The sequence below is a fragment of the Zingiber officinale genome, chromosome 4A (genome assembly GCF_018446385.1).
Source record: "Zingiber officinale cultivar Zhangliang chromosome 4A, Zo_v1.1, whole genome shotgun sequence".
NCBI lineage: Eukaryota > Viridiplantae > Streptophyta > Magnoliopsida > Zingiberales > Zingiberaceae > Zingiber > Zingiber officinale.
Window position 1 is genome coordinate 82,914,606 of NC_055992.1, and position 26,239 is coordinate 82,940,844.

General features: G+C 38.8%; 1 protein-coding gene across 2 annotated transcripts in view; it reads right to left on the reverse strand.

Moving 5' to 3' along the window:
• LOC121970039 (BEACH domain-containing protein C2) overlaps positions 1–26,239 on the reverse strand; it is a 138,529-nt gene that overhangs the window by 56,266 nt on the left and 56,024 nt on the right. For both annotated transcript variants that reach the window (XM_042520443.1, XM_042520442.1), the window contains exons 5-11: positions 26,060–26,164; positions 25,800–25,913; positions 22,696–22,772; positions 22,262–22,343; positions 19,372–19,701; positions 17,904–18,526; positions 14,701–14,785 (exon numbers count right to left, since the gene is read on the reverse strand). In XM_042520443.1, the coding sequence (XP_042376377.1) occupies positions 14,701–14,785; positions 17,904–18,526; positions 19,372–19,701; positions 22,262–22,343; positions 22,696–22,772; positions 25,800–25,913; positions 26,060–26,164 (1,416 nt within the window). The remainder of the gene's footprint in view (positions 1–14,700; positions 14,786–17,903; positions 18,527–19,371; positions 19,702–22,261; positions 22,344–22,695; positions 22,773–25,799; positions 25,914–26,059; positions 26,165–26,239) is intronic.

The following is a 26,239-nucleotide window of genomic DNA, read 5'->3' on the forward strand; positions in this document are numbered from 1 at the left end:
TCCTCAAATATTTGACGAGGTGTCAAAGGTGCAAGTGTAATGTTCCTACCATCCTTGCTGAAGCTGTAGCGGTTCTTAAATTGCCACGGTCTTCTAAGAAGCAAATGGCTAGCTTGCATGGGTACAACATCACACAGAACCTCATCCGTGTACCTTCTAATCGTAAATGAAACAAGGACCTGCTTGGTTACCTTCATTTCTCCACTGTCATTGAGCCATTGGAGTTTATACGGCTTTGGATGCTTCAAGGTAGGTAGGCCAAGCTTGTCCACCATTAACTTGCTTGCCACATTAACACAGCTGTCACCATCAATAATCAAACCGCATACCCGATCTTTCACATGGCAGCGGGTGTAGATGATGTTCTCCCTTTGCAGCCCGTCATCGTCTTCTTTGGCTTGCATATGGAGAGCTCTTAGCACAACAAGAGTTTGGTCATCAACAGCAAGCTCAACATCACTAGTATCTTCAACTGATGGAGTGGACTCATTTCCTTCATCTTCCTCTTCAGTTTCGATCTCCCCATTATCCAACATGATCATTGATCGCTTGTTTGGGCATTGAGAAGCAATATGACCTGATCCTAAACAACGAAAACATTTGATGTCACGATTTCTTTGAGGTTGGGAAGATAAGTTACCCTTGTCTTTGTTGCTAGGTTGTATCTTAGCCACATTCGTCTCTCCTTTTGATTTTGAAACTGCTTTCTCAGTTGGTTTTGATGATCCCCACTTCTGCTTCCAAGGGAATGAAATCGCAGCCTCATACTTAGAAGATGATCGCACTCCTTTCTTTAGTTGTCTTTCAACTTTCATTGCCATGTGTACCACATCGTTAAGCTCCACGTAGTGATGCAGCTCAACAATATTGGCAATCCCACGGTTTAGGCCACAAATGAACTGAGCCATAGTCGCCTCTCGGTCCTCCTCAATGTTAGCCCGAATCAAGGCTATCTCCATCTCCTTGTGGTAGTCTTCCACAGTCATGGACCCCTGCTTCAGACTTTGCAATTTCAAATGTAAGTCCCCGATAATAGTGAGATGGAACAAACCTTCTTCTCATAACGACTTTCATATCCTCCCAATTGTCGATGGGTAGCTCACGGTTCCGACGTCTACTCAGGGTTAGTTGATCCCACCATATAATGGCATAGTCGGTAAAAGCCACCGCAACAAGCTTCACTTTCTTCTCCTCCGAGTAATTGTGACAATCGAATACTAGCTCAACTTTCCTCCCCCATTCAATATAAACATCAGGGTCATTTTTACCTTGAAATGGAGGAATGGACAGCTTGATGGTGCCCATGTTACGATCTACAGCTTCCCTTTCTCGATGTTGCCTTTGAACATGCCCTAGCCCTAGCCCTCCTCCAAGTAGCATTGGAGACCACTTCATTGTTCGCCCCACATCATAGTCATCATCTGGGACATTTGGAGCAAAATGTGGCCGCTAGTCGGGTCTCCGATGCCTAGGTAATGGCTCTTGCTGAAGTTGTTCGAGTCAATCCTCATGCCTATCCAACCGATCTCAAATTTCATTGAACACGACATTCATGCGCTCAAATTGTTGATGCATAGCCCGCATGATCGTAGTCTGATCAGCCCCTCCTCCATCACTTGGATCAACCCTACCACCGTGCTCTCGAGACATAGTGAGCTGCAACTGAAATATTATGAACAAAGGAGGATCCTCACTCACTCCCTCACGTATTTGCACTCAGTTGGATGTCACAAAAACACTCGTGTTTCACTCAGAAAATTGAGTTCTCTCTGCTCACTTGTTTTCCTCCAAAAAGTTCTAGAGAAACTAAGCAAGTCAAAACAAGCAAACACTTATTCAACCCAACAAACTCAGAATACTGATTCTAGGCTCAGTTGGATCGAGGTTACGATGTCAATCAAGGAACGATGGAAAGAAGATATGAAGCAAATAGAAATGATGATATGATGAAGCAAAATAGAATTGATGATAAGATAGAGAAAATCAAATCAAAGCAGCACAATGGAGATGGTAAACGGAGTTGAAAAGAAACGTGCAAATGGAAACGGAATCACGACAGCCACAGATGGCACTAGATGTATATCACGAGATGCAATCAAAACAAATCAAACGATCTTTGTTCTTCCTTTTATTTTCTGCTCTCTTTTTTTTTTCTTTTCTGTTCTTCTTTTTTTTTTTTGTTCTTCCTTTTATTTTCTTTTTTTTTCTTTTCTTTTTTGCAACAATACTAGAAAGTAGATGAAGATAACAAGATGAGTATGGACTGATTGTGATGATAAAAACAAAATAAACACTAGGAAAGATAGAGAAACCTGATTTGGAACTTGGCTCTAATACCAAAGATGATGCGAACCTCGACGAACAATGTCGCGAGACCCAGCAACAATAAGATTGGAACTCAGTTCCGGGATCGTCCAAAGGAGGTTTCGGAGGGATGGAATATTGACCCGTTGATTATAGAGAATCAAGAACCAATGTTATGAGAGCAATGGAGAATATCGACCCAATGATTATAACAAAACCAAGAACCGATATTATAAAAGTGCTGAGAATTACAAGTGTTCACTCGTAATATCTGCAGAGTTGCTGAAGAACAACAAGGAGGAAAACTCTCTCAAAATATAATGTTTTCTACCCTCTTTGATATCTACTCAAGACATTATATAGAACTGAAAATGGTAGTTTCCAAGGCATGGAAAGAGAAGATAATGAATGCAGGTCTTCATGCACACTCCCTTTCCAACAAATGGTAATTTCCAATGCATGGAAAGAGAAGATGATGAATGCAAGTCTTTATGCACACTCCCTCTAGCTGTCCTCCAACTTGGAAATTCGTCCAAAATGTAGGTGGCATTAAATGGCACACCAATTCCAACCAGAATGGTGTGTTTTCCCACCATTCTAGTATGGTATTTGGCTAGGAACATGTTGCATCATGATATTTCATTCTTCCGCAGCTAATTGGCCCATTTTAGGGTCGACTTGCATGAAGTTGATCATTCGGCATGGCATCGACTGTAACTCCATAGCCTACCCTTCCAAGATACGAGATGTCAATGCTTGTACAGCATGTTGAACTTGCTTGACCTCTGTTTTCATTATCAGCTCAGCTGGCACGTGCAAGTCCCCTTCATGCTCCTCGTGGTTCGAGACGTACATCTCGACTTGCAGTCCTGTCTCATTGGCTTAGAGCTGATCCGGAATTGTATCATCCCCCCCTTCCACAAAAGGATTCGTCCTCGAATCTGAAACAACAAAAGGGGAAAGATCAAAAACATTAAAGGTTGAACTCACTTGGTACTCACCTGGAAGATCCAACTTGTATGCATTGTCGTTGATTTTCTCCGGTACTTGAAATGGTCCATCACCACGTGGGTTCAGCTTGGATTGCCTTCGTTTCGGAAATCGCTCCTTTCGAAAATGAACCCAGACACAGTCTCCAGGTTGAAAAGTAATCGACTTTCGTCCCTTGTTGGCACGGGTTGCAATCTGCTCATTCCTCCTCAGCATGTGTTGCCTTGCCTTGTCATGGATCCTTTTCACCAAATTAGCCTTCGCTTAACCTTCAAGGCTAGCAATCTCATCCACAGGTAATGGAACTAAATCTAATGGAGTTAATGGATTAAAACCATAGACAATCTCAAAAGGTGAATACTTAGTAGAAGAATGCGTAACCCTATTGTATGCAAATTCAATGAATGGTATGCAATCTTCCCCTGCTTTCAAATTCTTCCCAATGGCAGAACGCAACAAATTTCCCAAGGTTCGAATAACGACCTCGGTTTGCCCATCAGTCTGTGGGTGACAAGTGGTAGAGAATAACAACTTTGTCCCGAGTTTTCCCCACAAGACTCGCCAAAAATGGCTGAGGAACTTCACATCTCGATCACTAACAATTGTTCGAGGGACCCATGCAAACGGACCACCTCCCTAAAGAATAAATTTGCCACATGTGTAGCATCATCAGTTTTATGGCAAGGGATAAAGTGTGTCATTTTCGAAAATCGGTCCACAACCACAAGAATAATATCTCGGCCATTCCTAGTCCTAGGAAAACCTAACACAAAATCCATTGACACATCAGTCCAAGGGTGGCTAGGCACAAGCAAAGGCATATAAAGTCCATGTGGTTGCACCTTAGACTTGGCTTTCTTACATGCAATGCACCTAATGCAAATCCGTTCAACATCTCTTTTCATATTAGGCCAGAAGAAATGTCTTTCAAAATGTCCAAGGTTTTCACAGCTCCAAAATGCCCCATTAATCCACCCCCATGTGACTCCCTAACAAGCAACTCACGCAAAGAACTTTGGAGAATGCAAAGTCTATTTTCTCGAAACAAGTAACCATCATGCATATAGAACTTATCAAATGCACCCTTTTCGCATGCTTTAAAGATATCAACAAAGTCAGCATCATTCACATACAATTCCTTTAGGTGCTCAAATGCAAGAAACTTTGACCCTAAGGTAGAGATAAGGGTGTACCTGCGTGACAAAGCATCTGCTACCACATTCTCTTTTCCTTGCTTGTATTGGATCACATAAGGAAACATTTCAATGAATTCAATCCAACGAGCATGTCTACGATTCAATTTACCTCGGCCTTTCAAATGCTACAGTGACTCATGGTTCGTGTGAATAATGAACTCTTTGGACCACAAGTAATGTTGCCATGTCTCTAAAGCTTGTACCAATGCATAGAGCTCCTTGTCATATGTTGAGTAGTTCAACGCTGCACCATTGAGCTTCTCACTGAAGTAGGCAATTGGCCTCTTTTCTTGCATAAGAACAGCACCTATACCAATACCAGAAGCATCACATTCGATTTCAAAAGCCTTAGAAAAATCGGGTAGAAGTAGTAAAGGAGCAGTACTTAGCTTTTCTTTTAATGCGATGAAGGCTTTCTCTTGTGCCTCTCCCCACTTAAATCCAATATTCTTCTTGATGATTTCCGTTAAAGGGGCAGCGATGGTGCTGAAATTTGGCACAAACCTCCTATAGAACCCGACTAAACCATGAAAACTCCTTATTCAGTGATGGTGCTAGGGGTAGGCCATTCCCTGATAGCTTTCACCGTCTCCTTATCAACTTCCACACCTCTGGAACTAACAACAAATCCAAGGAAAACAACCCTATCTATGCAAAAGCTGCATTTCTTAAGGTTAGCAAACAATTTTTCACGCCTCAAAGCTTCAAGCACACATTTCAAATTATCAATATGGTCATGCAAACTCTTGCTATAGATCAGAATGTCATCAAAATAAACAACAAATTTTCCAATAAATGCACGTAGCACATGGTTCATGAGACGCATAAATGTGCTAGGAGCATTCGTCAATCCAAATGGCATCACTAAACATTCATATAGCCTCTGTTTTGTCTTAAAAGCTGTTTTCCACTCATCCTCTTCCTTAATTCGAATTTGATGATACTCACTCTTCAAATCAATCTTAGAAAATATAGTGGATCCATGTAATTCATCAAGCATGTCATCTAAGCGAGGAATAAGGTGACGATACTTTACCGTTATCTTGTTTACAGCTCGACAATCCACGCACATCCTCCAAGTCCCGTCTTTTTTTTTGGAACCAGCAACACAGGCACAGCACAGGGACTCATGCTTTCACGAACATGTCCTTTGGTCATAAGTTCTTCAACTTGCCTTTGAAGCTCTTTGGTCTCTTCTGGACTACTTCGATAAGCTGGTCGATTTGGAATGGAAGCTCCCGGAATGAGATCAATCTGATGCTCGATTCCTCTTTTGGGTGGTAACCCAGGTGGCGTATCCTCGGAAAAGACATCCTTAAAATCCTGCAAAAGAGACATCACAACATTAGGCAAAGAAACGTTATGGTCAGCCAAAGAAAGATAGGCCTCCTTGTATAGAAACAAGATCATCGGTCTATCGGAGTTAAAAGCACTTTTGATCTCTCTTTCTTTTGCATAGAAGCTCATTTTTCTTTCTTCTTTCTTTTTCAAGGCCGAACTCTCAATCGTTTCTTTTTTTCCACTCTTTTTTTTTATTCTTAGTCCACCATCTTTTTTTTCATTTTCACTCTCATTTTCTTTTTCTATCTCAGCCACACCTTTTCCTCTTGCTGCAACGGACTTTTTGATCTAGAGTTGTTCCTCAAATACTTGACGAGGTGTCAAAGGTGCAAGTGTAATGTTCCTACCATCCTTGCTGAAGCTGTAGCGGTTCTTGTACCCATCATGTGTGATCCGTCTGTCAAATTGCCACGGTCTTCCAAGAAGCAAATGGCTAGCTTGCATGGGTACAACATCACACAGAACTTCATCCGTGTACCTTCCAATCGTAAATGAAACAAGGACCTGCTTGGTTACCTTCATTTCTCCACTATCATTGAGCCATTGGAGTTTATACGGCTTTGGATGCTTCAAGGTAGGTAGGTCAAGCTTGTCCACCATTAACTTGCTTGCCACATTAACACAGCTGCCACCATCAATAATCAAACCGCATACCCGATCTTTCACATGGCAGCGAGTGTAGAAGATGTTCTCCCTTTGCAGCCCGTCATTGTCTTCTTTGGCTTGCATATGGAGAGCTCTTAGCACAACAAGAGCTTGGTCATCAACAGCAAGCTCAACATCACTAGTATCTTCAACTGATGGAGTGGACTCATTTCCTTCATCTTCCTCTTCAGTTTCGATCTCCCCATTATCCAACATGATCATTGATCGCTTGTTTGGGCATTGAGAAGCAATATGACCTGATCCTAAACAACGAAAACATTTGATGTCACGATTTCTTTGAGGTTGGGAAGATGAGTTACCCTTATCTTTGCTGCTAGGTTGTGTCTTAGCCACATTCGTCTCTCCCTTTGATTTTGAAATTGCTTTCTCAGTTGGTTTTGATGATCCCCACTTCTGCTTCCAAGGGAATGAACTCGTAGCCTCATACTTGGAAGATGATCGCACTCCTTTCTTGAGTTGTCTTTCAACTTTCATTGTCATGTGTACCACATCGTTAAGCTCCACGTAGTGATGCAGCTCAACAATATTGGCAATCTCACGGTTCAGGCCACAAATGAACCGAGCCATGGTCGCCTCTCGGTCCTCCTCAATGTTAGCCCGAATCAAGGCTATCTCCATCTCCTTGTGGTAGTCTTCCACAGTCATGGACCCCTGCTTCAGACTTTGCAATTTCAAATGTAAGTCCCGATAATAGTGAGATGGAACAAACCTTCTTCTCATAAAGGCTTTCATATCCTCCCAATTGTCGATGGGAAGCTCACGGTTCCGACGTCTACTCAGGGTCAGTTGATCCCACCATATAATGACATAGCCGGTAAAAGCCACCGCAGCAAGCTTCACTTTCTTCTCCTCCGAGTAATTGTGACAATCGAATACTAGCTCAACTTTCCTCCCCCATTCAATATAAACATCAGGGTCATTTTTACCTTGAAATGGAGGAATGGACAGCTTGATGGTGCCCATGTTACGATCTACGGCTTCCCTTTCTCGATGTTGCCTTTGAACATGCCTTGGCCTTTCAGGTCTGATAGCCCTAGCCCTCCTCCAAGTAGCATTGGAGACCACTTCATTGCTCGCCCCACATCATAGTCATCATCTGGGACATTTGGAGCAAAATGTGGCCGCTGGTCGGGTCTCCGATGCCTAGGTAATGGCTCTTGCTGAAGTTGTTCGAGTCGATCCTCATGCCTATCCAACCGATCTCGAATCTCATTGAACACGACATCCATGCGCTCAAATTGTTGATGCATAGCCCGCATGATCGTAGTCTGATCAGCCCCTCCTCCATCACTTGGATCAACCCTGCCACCGTGCTCTCGAGACATAGTGAGCTGCAACTGAAATATTATGAACAAAGGAAGATCCTCACTCACTCCCTCACGTATTTGCACCCAGTTGGATGTCACAAAAACACTTTTGTTTCACTCAGAAAATTGAGTTCTCTCTGCTCACTTATTTTCCTCCAAAAAGTTCTAGAGAAACTCAGCAAGTCAAAACAAGCAAACACTTATTCAACCCAACAAACTCATAATACCGATTCTAGGCTCAGTTGGATCGAGGTTTTGATGTCAATCAAGGAACGATGGAAAGAAGATATGAAGCAAATAGAAATGATGATATGATGAAGCAAAATAGAATTGATGATAAGATAGAGAAAATCAAATCAAAGCAGCACAATGGAGATGGTAAACGGACTTGAAAAGAAACGTGCAAATGGAAACGGAATCACGACAGCCACAGATGGCACTAGATGTATATCACGAGATGCAATCAAAACAAATCAAACGATCTTTGTTCTTCCTTTTCTTTTCTGCTCTCTTTTTTTTTTTTCTTTTCTGTTCTTTTTTTTTTTTTTTTGTTCTTCCTTTTTTTTTCTTTTCTTTTTTGCAACAATACTAGAAAGTAGATGAAGATAACAAGATGAGTATGGACTGATTGTGATGATAAAAACAAAATAAACACTAGGAAAGATAGATAAACCTGATTTGGAACTTGGCTCTGATACCAAAGATGATGCGAACCTCGACGAACAATGTCGCGAGACCCAGCAACAATAAGATTGGAACTCAGTTCCGGGATCGTCCAAAGGAGGTTTCGGAGGGATGGAATATTGACCCGTTGATTATAGAGAATCAAGAACCAATGTTATGAGAGCAATGGAGAATATCGACCCAATGATTATAACAAAACCAAGAACCGATATTATAAAAGTGCTGAGAATTACAAGTGCTCACCCGTAATCCCTGCAGAGTTGCTGAAGAACAACAAGGAGGAATGTTTTCTACCCTCTTTGATATCTACTCAAGACATTATATAGAACTGAAAATGGTAGTTTTCAAGGCATGGAAAGAGAAGATAATGAATGCAGGTCTTCATGCACACTCCCTTTCCAACAAATGGTAGTTTCCAATGCATGGAAAGAAAAGATGATGAATGCAAGTCTTTATGCACACTCCCTCTAGCTGTCCTCCAACTTGGAAATTCGTCCAAAATGTAGGTGGCATTAAATGGCACACCAATTCCAACCAGAATGGTGTGTTTTCCCACCATTCTAGTATGGTATTTGGCTAGGAACATGTTGCATCATGATATTCCATTCTTCCGTAGCTAATTGGCCCATTTTAGGGTCGACTTGCATGAAGTTGATCATTCGGCATGGCATCGACTGTAACTCCATAGCCTGCCCTTCCAAGATACGAGATGTCAATGGTTGTACAGCATGTTGAACTTGCTTGACCTCTGTTTTCATTATCAGCTCAGCTGGCACGTGCAAGTCCCCTTCATGCTCCTCGTGGTTCGGGACGTACATCTCGACTTACAATCCTGTCTCATTGGCTTGGAGTTGATCCGAAGTTGTATCAAGTAATTTTAATAGTTGTGACCAAAGTTAATAAAATGTATTTTGATATGATAACGTTCTATCTGTTATACTTTGACCAAATTAGACTAATTTTGCTCTTTGTTGAAACAACTATGATCTATACTAACCCAACTAGTAGGATAAGGCTTGGTTGCTGTTGTTAAAATAACTATGATCATAATTGTTGCAATAGCATTGGAATAAGGATACTTTCGAATAAAAAATATGAAACGGGTGCCCTTTTAATGAAAAAATAATAAAGTGTGGCCTTTTGCCCAAAAACCCTCATTTAATCAAACTATGTCACACAATCATGGCAGATATCTCTTATACCTTGTTTTAGATAAATTAAATTAGGTAGAAATTTAATCTTCTCAATTTAAGACTAATCTAGCATGAATTTGGTGATTTGGATCCATGATTAAGAGAATCACGTGCATAATAGAATCCAGTGCGAATTAGGCTCAACTCAATTTCGAATAGGCTAAACCTAGCAAATTAGGGTTAACCAAGCGAATTATTAGTTGAGCAAAACAAGACAAAGATCAATTAGAAAGGGGCAAATATAATAGATGAAGGAGTTTTTTCCTTTTCTCCTTCTCCTCTTACATAAGGTTGACATACCTCCCATGCTCGCAATATCACACTTGAGCATGTCCCTCGGGATGGACAATTGGCTAGCGCATGGTGGTGTTGCCACAATGAGATTTGGGGTCAAATCCTAGCTAGTAGTCGGGTGTTTGCCCTCCCCATGTGCTATTCAACTGTCCAAGGCTAGTAGTCACCCGTGATTTACCTCTTCTGTGATGGTCTGGGACGGACTAGCAGAAGCGTTGGGGGCAAGCGAATCGCCTTTTACCAGGTTAGCAGCAAAATCACCGCACATAGCATCTTGGTGACTTTTGTCTATGGACTGCATAGTATTGACACACGGAGACTTTTGTGGGCATCTCTCACTGATCTAGCGGAGTATATTATGGAGCTTTGGATAGTAATCGGTGACTTCAATGCCTTGATGACAGCTCAAGACAAAGAGGCTGGCATGCCGGTATCGCACTATGAAATCAACAACCTAGGAGTGATGGTGCAACATTGCAACTTGGTGGATTTTCAATCAATTGGCTGTCGATTGACGTGGACTAATGGCTCAAGTTTCTAGCAAACTAGACCAGGCATTGATCGACAGCAGTGGCTTCTTAAAGACTATGAGAGCTATGCAGAATTCCTTAGGCTGGGCTGCCTTTCAGATCATTCTTCTTGTGTTGTCTCACTGCTGTCTAGAGAATAGCCCAAGCCGATGCCTTTCAAGTTCCATAACGCGTGGACACTACACAAAAGACTTCCATAGACTGCTTGAGGAATCATGGGAGGAGCAGATTACAGGGGCAGCTCAATTCCGCCTCAAACAGAAGCTAGCCAGACTCAAACTACAGCTGCAAAACCTCAACAGATTGCATTTCCACCACATTTCGGAGAAGGCGAAGCGAGCAGCGGCTGAATTAGAGGTTGTCAACAGAGAATACTTGTTGGGGAGCCCGCACCAAAACACTACAGCAGCTTTTGTTCAACAGCAACCAAGCTAACGAAGGCGGAACCATCATTTTATCAACAAAAGCCCAAGTGTGCATATCTCAAGCAATCTGATTGGTGCAGTAGGTTTTTCCATGATATGGTCAAGAGGAACAACATGTGAAACGCTGGTAACTATCACTACGACGTCCAGGGAGCAAACCACCAACATACTTGAAGTTGTAGAGGAATTTGTATCACATTTTGAAAGGCTGCGGGGAACAAGAGGGGGCTGCACGTCGCTGGACAGCAACCTGCAGTTTGGTGGGTCGGCTTTAACAGAGGTGCAGCAGCAAGGTTTGGTCACTCTTATTACTTCCAAGGACATACGGGACACTCTCTTCGACATTGGTAGCGATCGTGCCCTGGGACCGGATGGATATGGCTCCAATTTCTTCAAGGCATGTTGGACCACAGTCCATTCAGATGTCTATGCAGTAGTGCAAGAATTTTTCGAAATGGGGCAGCTCCTCAAGAAGTGGAATCATACTCTCCTCGTGCTAGTACCAAAGTTGGATCACTCACTAAGGGTTACGGACTATAGACCGATAGCTTGCTGCACTGTTGTGTACAAGATCATCTCCAAAATCTTGGCGGATAGGTTCCGCGAAGTGATGACCAACATCATAGATTAGGCACAGTCAGCTTATGTTGAGGATCGTTCCATGGTGGAGAGCATCCATCTTGCCCGAGAACTCTTGAGGAAGTATGCACGGAAGAGGACCTCACCACAGTGCATACTCAAGGTTGATCTTCAGAAGGTGTTTGATATAGTCGATTAGTTGTTTTTGCTTGTTACACTTCGGTGGTTTGGATTTCCAGAGAGATATGTTACATGGATAGAGGAGAGCATAACCACCGTCTCTTACTCGATGGGCATCAATGGTGCAATGCATGGATTCTTCAAGGGGCATAGGGGCTTGAGACAAGGTGATCCACTCTCCCCCTTCCTCTTCGGATTATGCTTGGAAGTGTTCTCAAGGATGCTCATATTAACTACCATGAAGCCGGCATTTCACTATCATCCTATGTGCGCTGGCACCAGTATTACTCACTTAGCATATGCGGATGACCTCTTACTCTTCGCTAGGGCGGATGAACCAACAATTAACTTAATAGCGGATTGTTCGAGGCAGTTTGGACAAGTTGTACGGTTGTATCCTACCCTCAGCAAGTCCAATCTGTTCATGGCTGGGATGGATGGCCGCACAGCGAGTAGACTGCTGACATCACAAGTTTTCAACGGGGTTCTTTTCCTTTCCAATAGTTGTGGCGGAGAAGTTGAGGACTAGCAATTATGGACCTTTGACGAAGGCTATCCTACGGAAACTTGCTTCAAATTTTTTTTTTCATGTATAGCCTGTGTCAAAATGTATAAAATGAGACTTTAGGAGCTATTCACGTCTGATGAAGTATCAGATCAGAATAGACACCTAAAGACCTGTATACATGGAGTTGTACACTCCTGTATATCCGCTCAACATCCAACTATTCCTCACCAAAGAAACTACGATTTCAAGCTCTCCATATGTAATAGATCATAGATGAAGCAAGCAAACGCTTTCATATGCGGGCAAGCTTGAATTGGTGAAGATGGTGCTCCAAGGTATCGAATGTTTTTGACTTTCCATCTTACCAATGCCTTGTGCAGTGATTGACAAGATATATGCAATTTACCGCTCCTTTGTATGGTCTACCAAGCATCCGCCCATCTCTTGGGCCACCATGTGCTTGGCTAAAGACGAAGGGGGATACGGACTGCGTGACCTCAAATCATGGAATTCAGCATTGCTGTCCAAGTCCAAGTGGAACATCCAACGGAAGAAGGTCTCCCTTTGGGTGCGTTGGGTTCATCACCAATATCTTCAACGCACCAACATGTGGGAGTGGCAAGCAAAACCATCTGATAGCCCTCTCATCAATAAGCTGCTTGTGATTCGGCAAGCTGTCCTAGAAAGGGGCGGCAATGTCCAGCATGCTGCGGCACTGCTGGACAGTTGGTTTGATCCTGAGCAACGATGTAGAGCAGGGACCCGAGCCAGTGGCACACAAAGCGGAGGTAGTGGCTCCATGACCGCACAGCCCAGTGCACAGCAGAGCAAAGCCATTCCCTAGACCAATGCACAGCAGAGCAGAGGCAACCCCTGATCAGTGCACAGCAGAATGGAGGCAATGGTGGCAGAGCTGCTGAGTCTTACGACTTCATCAAGCTGCGGAGCAATAGGAAGCCATGGGAAGCAGTTGTATGGAAGTCGTACATCATGCCAAAGCACCAGTTTGTCATGTGGCAGCTTGCCAACAGCAGGTTGAGCACCAAGGACAGGTTGTCGTATGTAGACTGCAAGACATGCCTGCTGCGACGACAGACCACCTTCTCTTTAGCTGCTCAATCATTGAACCTCTATGGGACATGGCTCAAAGATGGCTGCACATTAGTCACAGATTTGGGACAGCAGTGGGCACGCTGGAAACATTCCAGCAGCGGTTTCATGGAGGAACCATGCTCAACAATGTCCGTCACTTGGGCGTGTCATGTGTGGTTTATTTGATTTGGCAAACCCAAAATCAATGTCAATATGAAGGGGGTGTGCCAAACATTGAGAGGATATTTAGGAAGGTCCAAACACATGTCTTTAGATTTTTAAGTGCTCCCCATGTAAGTCCATGAACGACTTCTAAAACAATTTACCTTTATCAAAACAAAGTATCGCGCTTGATGCCAAACTTTCCCTCGATTTGGAATTCTAGAGTGACCTTCCCCTCGCAATCTTGATTTTGAAGTAAGGCACAGTCTCCTCCCTGTTTCGAGATAGATGGCTAGCCCTCCTTCCCTCTCTATACATTCTCCACCAAGCCAAGCTTTTCCATATCACTCTTGTGCCCCTCACATGTTACCCAGGAAGGGAAGAGACAAGTGGAGCAAGCAAGGTCCCCCCCTTCCAGGTCTTGTGAACAGAGTCAGATCTACCAAGGGCGATGGCCACTTCACAACAAATGACCTGTACCACAAGCAGTAAGGCTTTTATTGCTTCCCTCGTAGTTTCAAGCTTTTAAACAATCCCTTCACCCTGTATCAGCAGTGACTTTTGATGACTAGTTGAGTTTACGTTTGCATGCTCAAAAAGGCGAGCAGCAATCACAGGATTGATTTCGACAATAAACCTCAAAAGAGCATTTTGTTGTAAGATTCTAAGATTTGTATTCCTTCCCTATCAGTTTTGAGTTCCCCCCTCTTGAAATTTGTTTTTTCCTCAATCTTAGAAGCAAGTTTGGAAGCAATGACTGTAACAAGAATTACAGTGAGATTTCAAGAGCCTCCAGGAGACAATTTTTCTCTTGAGGAAGGTTCCAGGTTCTTTTGTTCATGGAGAAAACATCGAGTTAGATGAGTTAACAGGATCAACTCAGAGGAGTGTGGTCAACAAACTTGTATTATTATAAGCACCGAAATAAATGACTACTAGTGACAAGAAGAGTTGGTGGCCAAATAAATGACTAACAATGAGGTATGTTGTCTCCACAATTTTTTCTAGGTTCCATCATTAAATGAATTATTGTGTCCATGGAATTTGTGTTGGAAGGCCTTTATCATTTAATTTAGGCATGCTGTAACTTGAATTAGACCCGATCCAATCCTAAAATGGTCATTTGTTATATATATATATATATCCAAACTTTGATCATGCTTACAATAATATTTTAATTTTTAGCCATGTGAAAATAAAAAATGGAATGCTTACAATAATATTTTAATAAAAAAGCTGTTTCACTGACCTCAGAGAAAAGAATGCAAGATGAAACCAAAACCCTCTGTCTCTTAGATTCAGATATTGGCATGTTTAAAATTGGTGAGAGTACACTGCAGAGGGAAGGAAAACTATTTAGTAAAAACTGTTCAATTAAAAAAGCATTGGCCTTTGATACTGCAAGTATCACGGAAGTGAAACAACAAAATATAAAATAGTGATCAAACTATTACTAGAAATCCAGTTTATCAATGAACTAATGACAACCTTATCTTCTGATATGATACTTCTCTCATTTGTTTGCATGATGATCCAATAACAATCTATTTTTCTTATCAGTATTAACATTCAAAGAGCTGACCCCACCTAGTGGGAAAAGGCTTGGTTGTTGTTGTTGTGTATTAACATTCAAAGCATCACTTAGGTCTTCATTAGTTAGCACTAAGCCAGAATAGACAAACGTGCAGAAACGTGACTTGGTGGTCTCCTTTTATTATTGACCACCCCACCATTGTTTCCATGCTTACTTTTAAACTTCATTTGCGCATGTAATCTAGAAGTTCGGCAAAATTCTAAAATCACACATTTAAATCTGGGACTGACTGTCTGGTACTCCAAGTTTGCTAAATGCTCAATGGAAAACGGCAACAAGAAAATGGGACCTCACATGGTGCTCAATAAATTGGAGCATGATTTGAGCAAGTTTTATTGTTGAAGATGTAATTTTGTTTAAAATGAATGTATATTTTTATAGATTTATATAATTGTATTTAAAATTTGTTCATTAACATTTAATAAATACTTTGATCAATAAATATTTACTTGTATTTGTATCTTGTTTGATAAAACCTAAATAAAATTGAAACAATAAAATAATTCAAAATTATATTGTTTGGTTATAGTTGAGTTTTGTCTATTAAATACAACTACAATTAAAAAATAAAGAGATCTAATTTTTTATTTATTTTAAAATGTAACATATTGTAGAGGTTTGAATTAAATTTTGAATATTGTAATTAAATTTGTTTAAAGTTATAAGTATAAAAAAATTTTAAAAATAAAAAATATAAAACTCAACTTTCACTTGATCAAATTTGAAAAATTTGAACTCCAAATCCTCTCAATAATATCAAACTCAATTTCAAAAATCTTTTAAACCTTCAAATTGAATTGGATAGTTTTTTAAAATAATAATAATAATATGATATAATCAATACACACATTGCAATCATGTTGAACCATAAATTGTTACCTAATGCTCGACCCAAAGTTGAGAGGAGGAACAAATGAGAAGTGTCAGATCTCACTAAGCCTTAATATTCCCATCATTTGCTCACACAATGCCTCAGTTTCTCCCAAAGTAACAAAAGTCAAAACATAAAAGAATAATCATCAATATTAGATACCAAATTTTATCATATTTAAAAAAATCATATTTAAAATAATCTTTAAAATTTTTTAAATTAACAAATTAAACTAAATCAAGTAAATATTTTAAGTTTTGGGGTTAAGTAGTCCATTTAGGGTTTAGAGGGTTAGGTCGATCAATCGTAGAGATGGTGATTAAAATCAAGTGGATTCGAACCGGATTCAATTTAGATTAATTTTGGCCCATTAAATTTGAACCAAGATTATGTATATAAGATAGTCCAGTTTAATTGTATTTAATAGTGGTAATTTTAGATGGTTAAGAATTACATTTAATCGCACTATCTTTTTTCTCTCGCTCCCCATGCTTGATTTCTCTCCTCTCCCCTAATCCTCTAGGTCATCTGCCACACTTGTCATCCATTATGCCAACTGCGCCGGTCACCCATCTCTCTCTCTCTCTCTCCAATAACTTCTCCCCTTTACGCTTCTTGATCTCTCTTCTCTCCTGCTCTCTCTCTCTCTTTGTTTCTGGTGCAAGCCACCACTTCAATGGGATGACAAATAGTCTCATGTACCAGTCAGAGCATGAAATGGTAAATTTAAATTGTTTTGATCGGTGGGGCTCAACACCTTAATCCATGATCTTAGGAGCGCATATATGTTTTACACTATTTAAGCAGTATAGGTCCATTTAAGAGACCATTTTCCCTTGATGGACATTTACAAATCAAATTATAAATGTAACACCACTATTATGCTTTTAGAGGTCCTAAGAATTCAACTCACACTTGCATTTTAAGCAATGTAGTTCTATAAAGATAAAATAATTAATTAATTTTACCTAGATAGATATCCCCAGATCAAAATGTAAGGTTATTCTTGTACTCCAAAAGGTACCACAAACATATATACCCTCACATTTGCATTTTGAGCAATATAGGTTCATCAAGATGAAATATTTCCGAGCAATATAGGTTCATCAAGATGAAATGATCACCTTAATAGACATGGACAAATCAAACTGCAAGTATAAGGCCCCCAATGTATCCTTGGAGTCCCATGAACTAATATATGTCCTCACACTTGCAATCTAAAGGTCAATTAGGGTGAAATGGCCATTTCGTCGTAATTGACCACTTCACCCTAATCACATAATTAAATTGCAATTTTTTTCACCTAACATCAAGATTATGTTAAGGAAAAGTTCATCAGTATATTTCATGCAAATTTGCAGCATCTTCATAGGAATTGTATAGGAACTTCTATTCCTATAGGAACTTCTAGAAATTATAATGCACAGAATATTAATTTATTATAGCCCATTAATGCATGACAAAAGAACTGATTGAAAAGAATAAATTTTTGTTGAAATGAAGATAAATTTAGCTACCCAGAAAATTTTCCTCACAAGGTAGAACATCAAGATAATACCAGTATGCTAATTCCCTATCGAGATAGTACCAATATGCTAATTCCATATCTTATTGCAGCATACTAACTACAAATAGTATACAAAACTTTAATCAGTATTTGACACACCATGAAATTATAGGATGAGCATTGAATATGTAGAGTGATTATTCAAGATTCATATCCATCAATGGATATGGGACATAAAAAAATTTGTGGATCTGGTGAATGATGGACTCAACAACAATGTAAAAGGCATTTATCTTATTACGCTACTTGCACCATCAATTTTCTTACTTGAGCCATCTTCACATGGAACAGTTGAGTATCATACCAAGAAGAAAACTACTAAATTATGGCATCACAAGGTGATATAGAGTATACACTTATCCAAGTAGAATGTGGAATGATATTACTGAATAGATACAAAATACTTATAAGGATTCATACCTCCAAAGAAGTGCTGAGTGGGGCTTTCTTGCTTTTGAAAGATTGCCACTCTCAAATGGCATGAGGTTCCCACTTTGATAATTTGAACCTTCTGATGTGATATTCATGTCATTTATGTTCCTCGTAAGTACATCATCCTCACCATTATCCTCCTCCCTCATAGCTGCAAGCACCATCCGGAGCATGCACAAAAATGGCTGATCACTGTCCAACAACTGGTAAAGTGCTGTCATTCCTCCCATTCCAGTTCCAGAACCACCACCAATACCAAGACCACCACCAATTCCAGATTCATCCAACAAGAGCGCTTGAAGCATGGCAATGGATTTCTTCACAAGTGGGAGTTCAATCCAGGTTCCATTTGTACCCTTTTCGAGAGCAGTGTTCCAAGTTTCCCAACCACTTCCTCCCCCACCAAACATAGATGCTTTTGAGGGAAGGCCAACACCATACCACAGCCTACTCCTGTACTTCCAACCTTCCAGTAGATCAACAACACAACTTCCATATGATACAAATGCACATCGAACAGATTCATACGGTTCAGCTGCAGCTGCTGCAGTAAGACGCTCCATAACTACTGCTGAAATTTGCCCATTCGCATCAGCCATAGAAGCAAGAACCTGATTGCAAATATAGCCATACATAAAGTGTGTCGTTTAGATAGAAGCCATCAAATGTAACATACTAAGATTGACATGCTTGATATGATACTAGAAGATAAAATATATACAACTTTGTCATTGAAGACTTCTTCAGAACCTGATGCTAACTCATCTATACTGAAGAGGATATGATAACTAACATAGGAAGTCCATCCCTACACTTCATAGTATGAGGCCTAAGGTAATATTAAAAATCAATTTTCAATTTAACAGCACAATAAATTGCAAAAAGAATGTCCTTATTTCCTCTTATTTCTATGTCATCTTTTATGATTGAAGTTGAATAACTAATGTGTTGTCTTCTACTTAAGTATAATTGTAAAATGTAGGTCATGAATAACATCAAGATTAGCAAATACATTAGCACCAGTTCACAATGTCTTGAACAATCTAGTTTCCTTCACCCCTTCTCTCCCTCATATTTTCACCTTGATTTGTCACTTGCGCAAACAATTATAATCAATCAATATGGTTTCCAAAGTCTTTTTTTCTTACTTCACTCATTATTTTTCCAATTTTTGAGTTTTGAAGTCCTTTTCTAGATCCATTTTGAATTTTCCTACATCTTGCATTCAGTCTTACATGTCATGATCTCTAGTCCTTTATCTGGATGATTGGATATTACCACTCAGATGAAAACATAAACGAATAGTTTCCATAAAATTACAATAGGTATTGTCTAAAATGAGCAGCGAGCATAAAAAAGAGAGCCTCTCAATAAGCAAAGATGTAGCAGAAATTAAAGGTCCACATGAATTGAGAACATCAAAACGTGAAAGAATGGAAGATGTTGGTATACATACATCAAGCGGAAGACCTCCAGCATCAGATGACAATGAGGATCTCTTGGAGATACTATCCATTGGTTCATTAATAATTATACCTAAAGAATTTGAGCGATTAATTGTAGATAATGTCAATGAGGCAGGTGATGCATTACTGTCTGTTGCACGAGATGAAACAAATAGCAGTCCTTGTAGGCGTAAATGATCTTCTACTAGCATCAAAATGACAATTGCATTTTCAGCTAACGCAACTGAAAGATGTGCTGCGTTTTCAGCTTGTAATTTTGCCGTTGATGGCGACAAACCCTCAGCAGCAACACCAGCAGCAGCTGCTGCAATAATTTCAGTCTGGCGCAAAGATGAGTGGGGTGAGTTAATCATCAAGGTAACATTTTTATGTTCTGCACTAGCAGCAACTGATAAGTTTAGTAAGGATCCAGCATCTCTAAGAAAATAAAATAAACTTGATCTAACTTAAAAAAAAGGCAAAATAATGAAAGAGAAAAAAAAATGCTATACTAAAATAGTGATAATGAAAACCGAAATGAATCAAGTGTCTTCTACGGCAGTGCTTTAAACCTCTATTTTCCCATATCAAAAGAAAAATAAGCTCAAAAGAATCTGAGGAAGAATGATTATTAAATTTAACAATGCTAAAAACAAAATATTGAATCAGAGAAATAAAATTATGATAATGGAGTATGACATGAACCAATAAGCACAAAGTGCAACAAGACTTTTAGATAATTTTAAACCAATAAAAGAAAACAACAGTTCAATCCCAACAGTTAGAAACCATTGATTAGTTAATTTTCAGAATTTATGGAAAGTGGAAACTATGATTGTCAGAAAAATATCTGTGTTACTAACGTGATCAAATGATCAAAAAAATCTAAATAACAGTTGTATCTGCAACATTGGTGAAATTGAGATATTCAAAAATATTAATGTCATAAAAAAGGTCAATACATTTTTTCTATGCAGACTAACTCGACGCACCACTTCAAACGCTGACGTAGACATTCATAGATGATTTTAAACTTTAGAAACCTAATTGAATCTGAAAAATACGTTCTTATTTATAACACTAATAGAAGAACCAGCTATAGTTTACAGTTGATTGTCAAAGCAATCTTAATAGATGATCTTGCTAAATATTTTTTTGATTTATTTCCAAATCCTTTCGCATTGTCCTTTACTGCCACAAAAGGGAAAAACATACCAAGTTGGAGAGTATCTTAAATGCTTTGCATCAATAAATTTGGCATTTTTCAACTTAAGATCACAATGAATAAGGTAAGATCAACTTCAAATATTAAGTCCTTGTGAGATCATTACTTTTTCCATCCCACGGGTTTAAATATAGGAATATGAAAATGGGAATCATGTCATATATCTTAACCCATCGTCAAAAATTAATGGAAGGTACCAGGTTACCAAAGGCAAGTTTTCATTTCATCTTTTCCTATCTGGAAAGTAAATCATAAGCCAAAACCACACTAAAAAGAAAAGTAAGTCATCATTGAATAAAATATAATTCCGTATCGGTCAGCACAGGCAAAACATCTTGTTCCATCAGCAAACCAGCACTTAAGAAGTTCCCAATACCCATCACTTTTCATCTACTTTCATCCCACCCGAGATTCCTCCTTCATCGAGAGCTTCTCCTGAGCTTTTTCCTTAATCATGAGTTTTGCCTAAACATCCTCCTTGCCAACTCCACTCGAACCTCCTTCTACTGAGCTCCTTGTAGCTTCCTTCTTTGTCGCAAGTTCCATAGAAGATTCCTCCATTGCAAGCTCTGCGCAAGTGTCATTCACTTTCACTGTTAGATCTAAAGAGTCATTAGTTCCTCCTGCAACTCCTCATAAACCCAAGCATTTTCCCAACAGCTTCTGAGGTGTGTGAACTCACTACTTCTGCAACCCCATTTTGCGAATTTCCCAAGTTTCCACTTTCCTCTTCTTTCCTCCCTCGCTCTCCTTTTTCTTTCCCATTCTCATCAGAGTGACCAGCAACAAGATGAAAAGATCGAGACTTCAAAATGGGTTGAGACTCTAAACCATGCATGGAATAGTCATTTATGTTGCAAAAAGAAAAGTGAAAATGGCAATTATTCACTAAAATTTTTCCACAATTCCCAATGAATATAATTATCAAGGTAATGAGACACACAAAGTTAGAGAAATTTAGGTTTGGCAGTGGCCAGAACAAACCAAGTCAGTTGATGGATTAGGAATCCATACCCGCCTCTAGTGTGAAGTCAATCAACCCAATCAGGGATTACTCGAACCTAAATAAGTTGAAAGATAGATATGATTCTATTATATTCAATCTAATGATTTAGTAAATAGCTGAATTAGCAGTGAATTAAAAATAATGATCAAGCAGAGGTTTGAGACAACTTAACCAGATTCTTGAAAATCCTACAAGTACCCAAGAGAAAAATTAATTAAAGAAGAAAACAGCTGTGAAACAGGAGGAAGAACTTAAGGAGAAGACAGCTGCAAACATTGGAAAGAAAAACTTCAAACAAAAAATCAGAATTAACATTTTTTTTTCAAGAAAACATCACAGCAGCCAAAAAGTCTATATAAATAAGTACAATTAGCTTTTTTTTTTTTACATATCAATGAGCTAGTTGCATGCATCTCACTAATATCTAATTCAAGTACATAGAAAATAGCTTCAACATTTCCTTTAATTTTGAAAATCTCTGATTTCTCATGTCAGCTAAGTGTGATTTGCACTGTTGAATATCATGTAAAATCAGTTCGTAATCCTTGAGAAAAGAAAATAAAGAAGAAACTTCAACATCTCATCCAAGTTTTAAATTCCATGACAAAATTGTAAGTTAGGAGCTTAATAAAGAAAAACTGAAATTTAACTGCAGCAAAACAGACCATACCTGAACTTGTAGCTCCCTAGCAGAAAAATCTAGTAAGCCGCCTAGTAGCCTTCTTTTAAAAACAGGAAGCGACTCTTCTCGCCTTCAAGTATGAAAATTAAATTAAGATAAGATATTTTCTCAAAAGTTTCCAAAATAATTATATTGTCTGGAACTATATCAGAGCTGTTACTTTCAGCCAAAATAGATTCCTGAACTAAGAAATAAGACCTAAGATTCTATAAAAGGCAGCCCATGTCTGCACACCGTAACCTCTCATAAATCAATTCACACATATTTATTTAGTAAAATCAATATTTTGTATATTTTTGTTGGAATAGAAACCAAAAAAATATGTGAAATCAAACATGTCTGAAATTGTTAGATAATAAACCAATCCACAATATGAATACACAATCCTATTATAAGCCATACAAGCATCTCATTTTTACTACCTGACTCGTTGTTCCCCTGTGCTAGATCCCCCAACAATGGACAACCACTCTGCACAATGAATAGTAGATTCCACATCCTGCCAAAGTGAAAAGAGAAATATGATATATATGAACTAGAAGAGACAAACAGACCTATTATTATATAGTACAGAAGAATCCCTATTCCCTAATTCAAAAAATATATTAAATAACTCACACAAGTAATAATACCATGGAATAAACAGGTCTTCAGAACAGATTTTCATTTACCTGCTAAAAGGTTCGAACAATTATGCTAGACTGCTACCAGACCCCCAACACTTGCATAATTAGTCATTTATAAGTTTCATGAAAAATAAATCTTGTGCACTTGACTATCTACACTACAACAATAACAACAACCAAGCCTTTATTCCACTAAGTGGGGTTGGCTATATGAATTCCTCCTACGCATTAGACTCAATCTCCTATCATTTATATTTAAATGAATTTTATCCTATTATATCGTTGTTAACTAAGTATTCTTTAATCGCCTTCTTCTTCGATTAATGTGCGTGTCTGTCATCATCTCATATCATCTAACTAGGGCATTAATTGTTTGCATAAGTATAGGTTTGTACCATTTTAAATGTTAAGTATTGATTTTTATAAATAAAAAGAAAATTAAAATTTTGGACTGACAAAATAAAACGAATCAAATCATTAAATATGGAAATAGGGTGTCGAGTTGAAGTTGGATTGGATTTGAATTGAATCCACCAGCTAGGAATGGAGATAAGGAATAAATGGGTTCAAAGTAGGGTTGATTTGGCCAAATTATGGCCAAACCAGTTCAATCGGTTTAAAATGAATTGGGGAAAACTTCTTATTCCTCTCTTTCTCTTTTTCACTCCCTCCACAGAGGTTATAGCCACACACCTCCAGCTTTCCACGCACCACCTTCCCATCCTTTCCTTCTTATTCCCCTCTTCTTCCTCTCTTCCAGCATCTGCAGACCTAATTCCCATTTCTTTTCGTTTTTCTACCAACAGCAAAATTCCAGCTCTCTTCTTTTCCTCAATTCCAATCACCCAACAACAGCAGCAAGAGCCGGTTCCAACCACCAAACAGAAGCTTCCTTCTGCTTTTTCCCTTCTATTCACAGCAGCAACTGTCCTTCCATCAAGTGCTGCCTTTTTTCAGCCATCTCTTAGCACCATCTTCTCATGTAATAAGCCAACAGCAGGAAGAACAAGCCACAGGAGTAGTTTTCCTTTTCTTCCAGCCCACAGCAGGAAACCCCAACTTTTTTATTTTATGATTTTCCAGTTTTTTTCGGCAACAGAGCAACAACAGTTTTCATTTCTGTTCTTCTTCCTATTTCCAGCAATAACAAGCAGTTTCTTTCCTTCTTCTCCAGCAACCCAACAGCAGCAATCTTGTACTTCTAGCTTCTCTTCCTCGATTCCACCCAAGAGCAATAGCAGAGTGTCTCTAATCAACGAAACACCTCCATTGTCTTGTCGGTCAACTAAAAGTTGCAAGGTATATATTCTATTTTATTTTATTTCATTGGACTTATGTTTAGGTTGAATTGTTTAATTTAGAATAGGAAAATAAAATTATTGTTCCATAATAATAGGTGTCATATAGGAATTGGAAATATATCAAGAGAGCTAGATCCAGATTAGATTCATCTATTTTGATTTTTAGTTAATTTTCGTATTTTTGTGTTATTATCATTATTAGATATTATTTTGAGCCCATGATGACCGGTCATGGCCGGTCCCAAGCCCGGATAAAGGAGGAGGGTTGCGTTAGGTTGCCAGCCAGCGTCAAACTATGGCAAATATTCATGATAAACATGCATATCAAACGAAGGAGAGGAAGACCAAAAAAGACTTGGTTAGCAACAATAAAACAAGATAAAATTTATTTAAATATAGATGATGATATAATAGGAGATAGAGCTCAATGGCGTAAAAGGATTCATACAGCCGACCCCACCTAGTGGGAAAAGGCTTGGTTGTTGTTGTTGTTATTGTAGATATTATTTTGAGTCTTTTGAGTTATTTTCATATGGTACTTGTAGATATGGGTTGGAGTGAAGCATGGTGATTCGCCAACACTCAAAAATTTTTGTTGTACATAGAGGCGGCTATATCTATCCTTTGACTTCTTCATATTACCTTGTGGATGAATAAATAAATGAATGGATTATTTATGTTTGCACAATTATAATCAGAAAGGGGATTACAATAACCATATGTGAAGAGAGACAGCGATATGAAGAGAGAGCTTCTTCTATTCCATGAGCAACAATGGCTTCCACAAACGAAAATGACTTCTATGGGTAATAATCAATTCCACAAGAAATTATGAAGACAAGGGCTAGAGTTTTCACAATAAAATAAGTTGATTCCAACAACCTCTCTCCTTTCCTCCTACTTGAGATCTCATCTTCTCTTTTTCATCCTCCCCAATTTCTTACTCCTCAATGTAGCTGGCATTAAATGTCAGCATGCCTTGCGTGGCCCCATAACTAAATCATTCCGGCTACAGGATAAAAGTCCAGCTTGAAATGATATCACAAACCTTGGTCTAACCTGAGACCATAAAACACATTTCTTGTGATATCAAGGAAGAGGAACTTTTATCCTTTAATTATGATTACCTTAAAATAAGAAGGAAAAGAAAAGTTAATTGCCTAATGCGAACTTTTTAAGGTTTAATACATCTAGTACGAACTTATGAAGTTTTAACACGTCTAGCAAGAATTTTCATTTTCAAAAAGTTTAAACATGTACTTTGAATTTCATGCACAGTTTCAGTTTAACACTGTAACATATTTTTAGGTGAGTCATACACATGTCATATGTAGATTCAATACATTTAAACATAATTTGCTATGAAGTTTCAAAAAAATGAATAATTTATCACTAATATAACAATATTTTTTTACTTTTAAAAATGTACCATGCAATGTTAAATCAAAAATGTACTACATTTGTTACAAAATTGAACTAACATGCATAAATTTGTTAAAAAATTGAAGTTAATGTCTAAATTCGTTAAGAACCTAAAAATTCATGCTAGCTTAGCAATTATACATCATAGTATTTGGGTACAATTACGAGAAAACATACCTTCCACCCGTCCTTTCTGCGCATTGAGTGCTCCAACATGATTATTAGGAAGTTATGAATGAGGTCTTCTATCTCAACAATGCTGACACCATCTGAGTCTTTATTCAAACCCATCTGCAAAAGATAGCAAACTCAAGACACTAAAGTACATTACAATCTTAGGCACAATATCAGAATCAGCAGCATTTATGCATCTTTCTAATAGAGAAAATTTTCTGCACATGGGCAAATATTGCAAGATTCAAACATGTCTGAGTTACCTCAAAATTTGATATTAGAACTTCCAATAACCACTCAGGCCATTCAGGCATGCTTGTCATACTACTTCTATTTTCTGAATTACTGCAAGCCAGAAACAGCAGATCCTGAAACCACATGTAACAAGAATCTTATATCAATGATGCATTGGAAATAGGAGAATATGCACAAGGAAACATAGA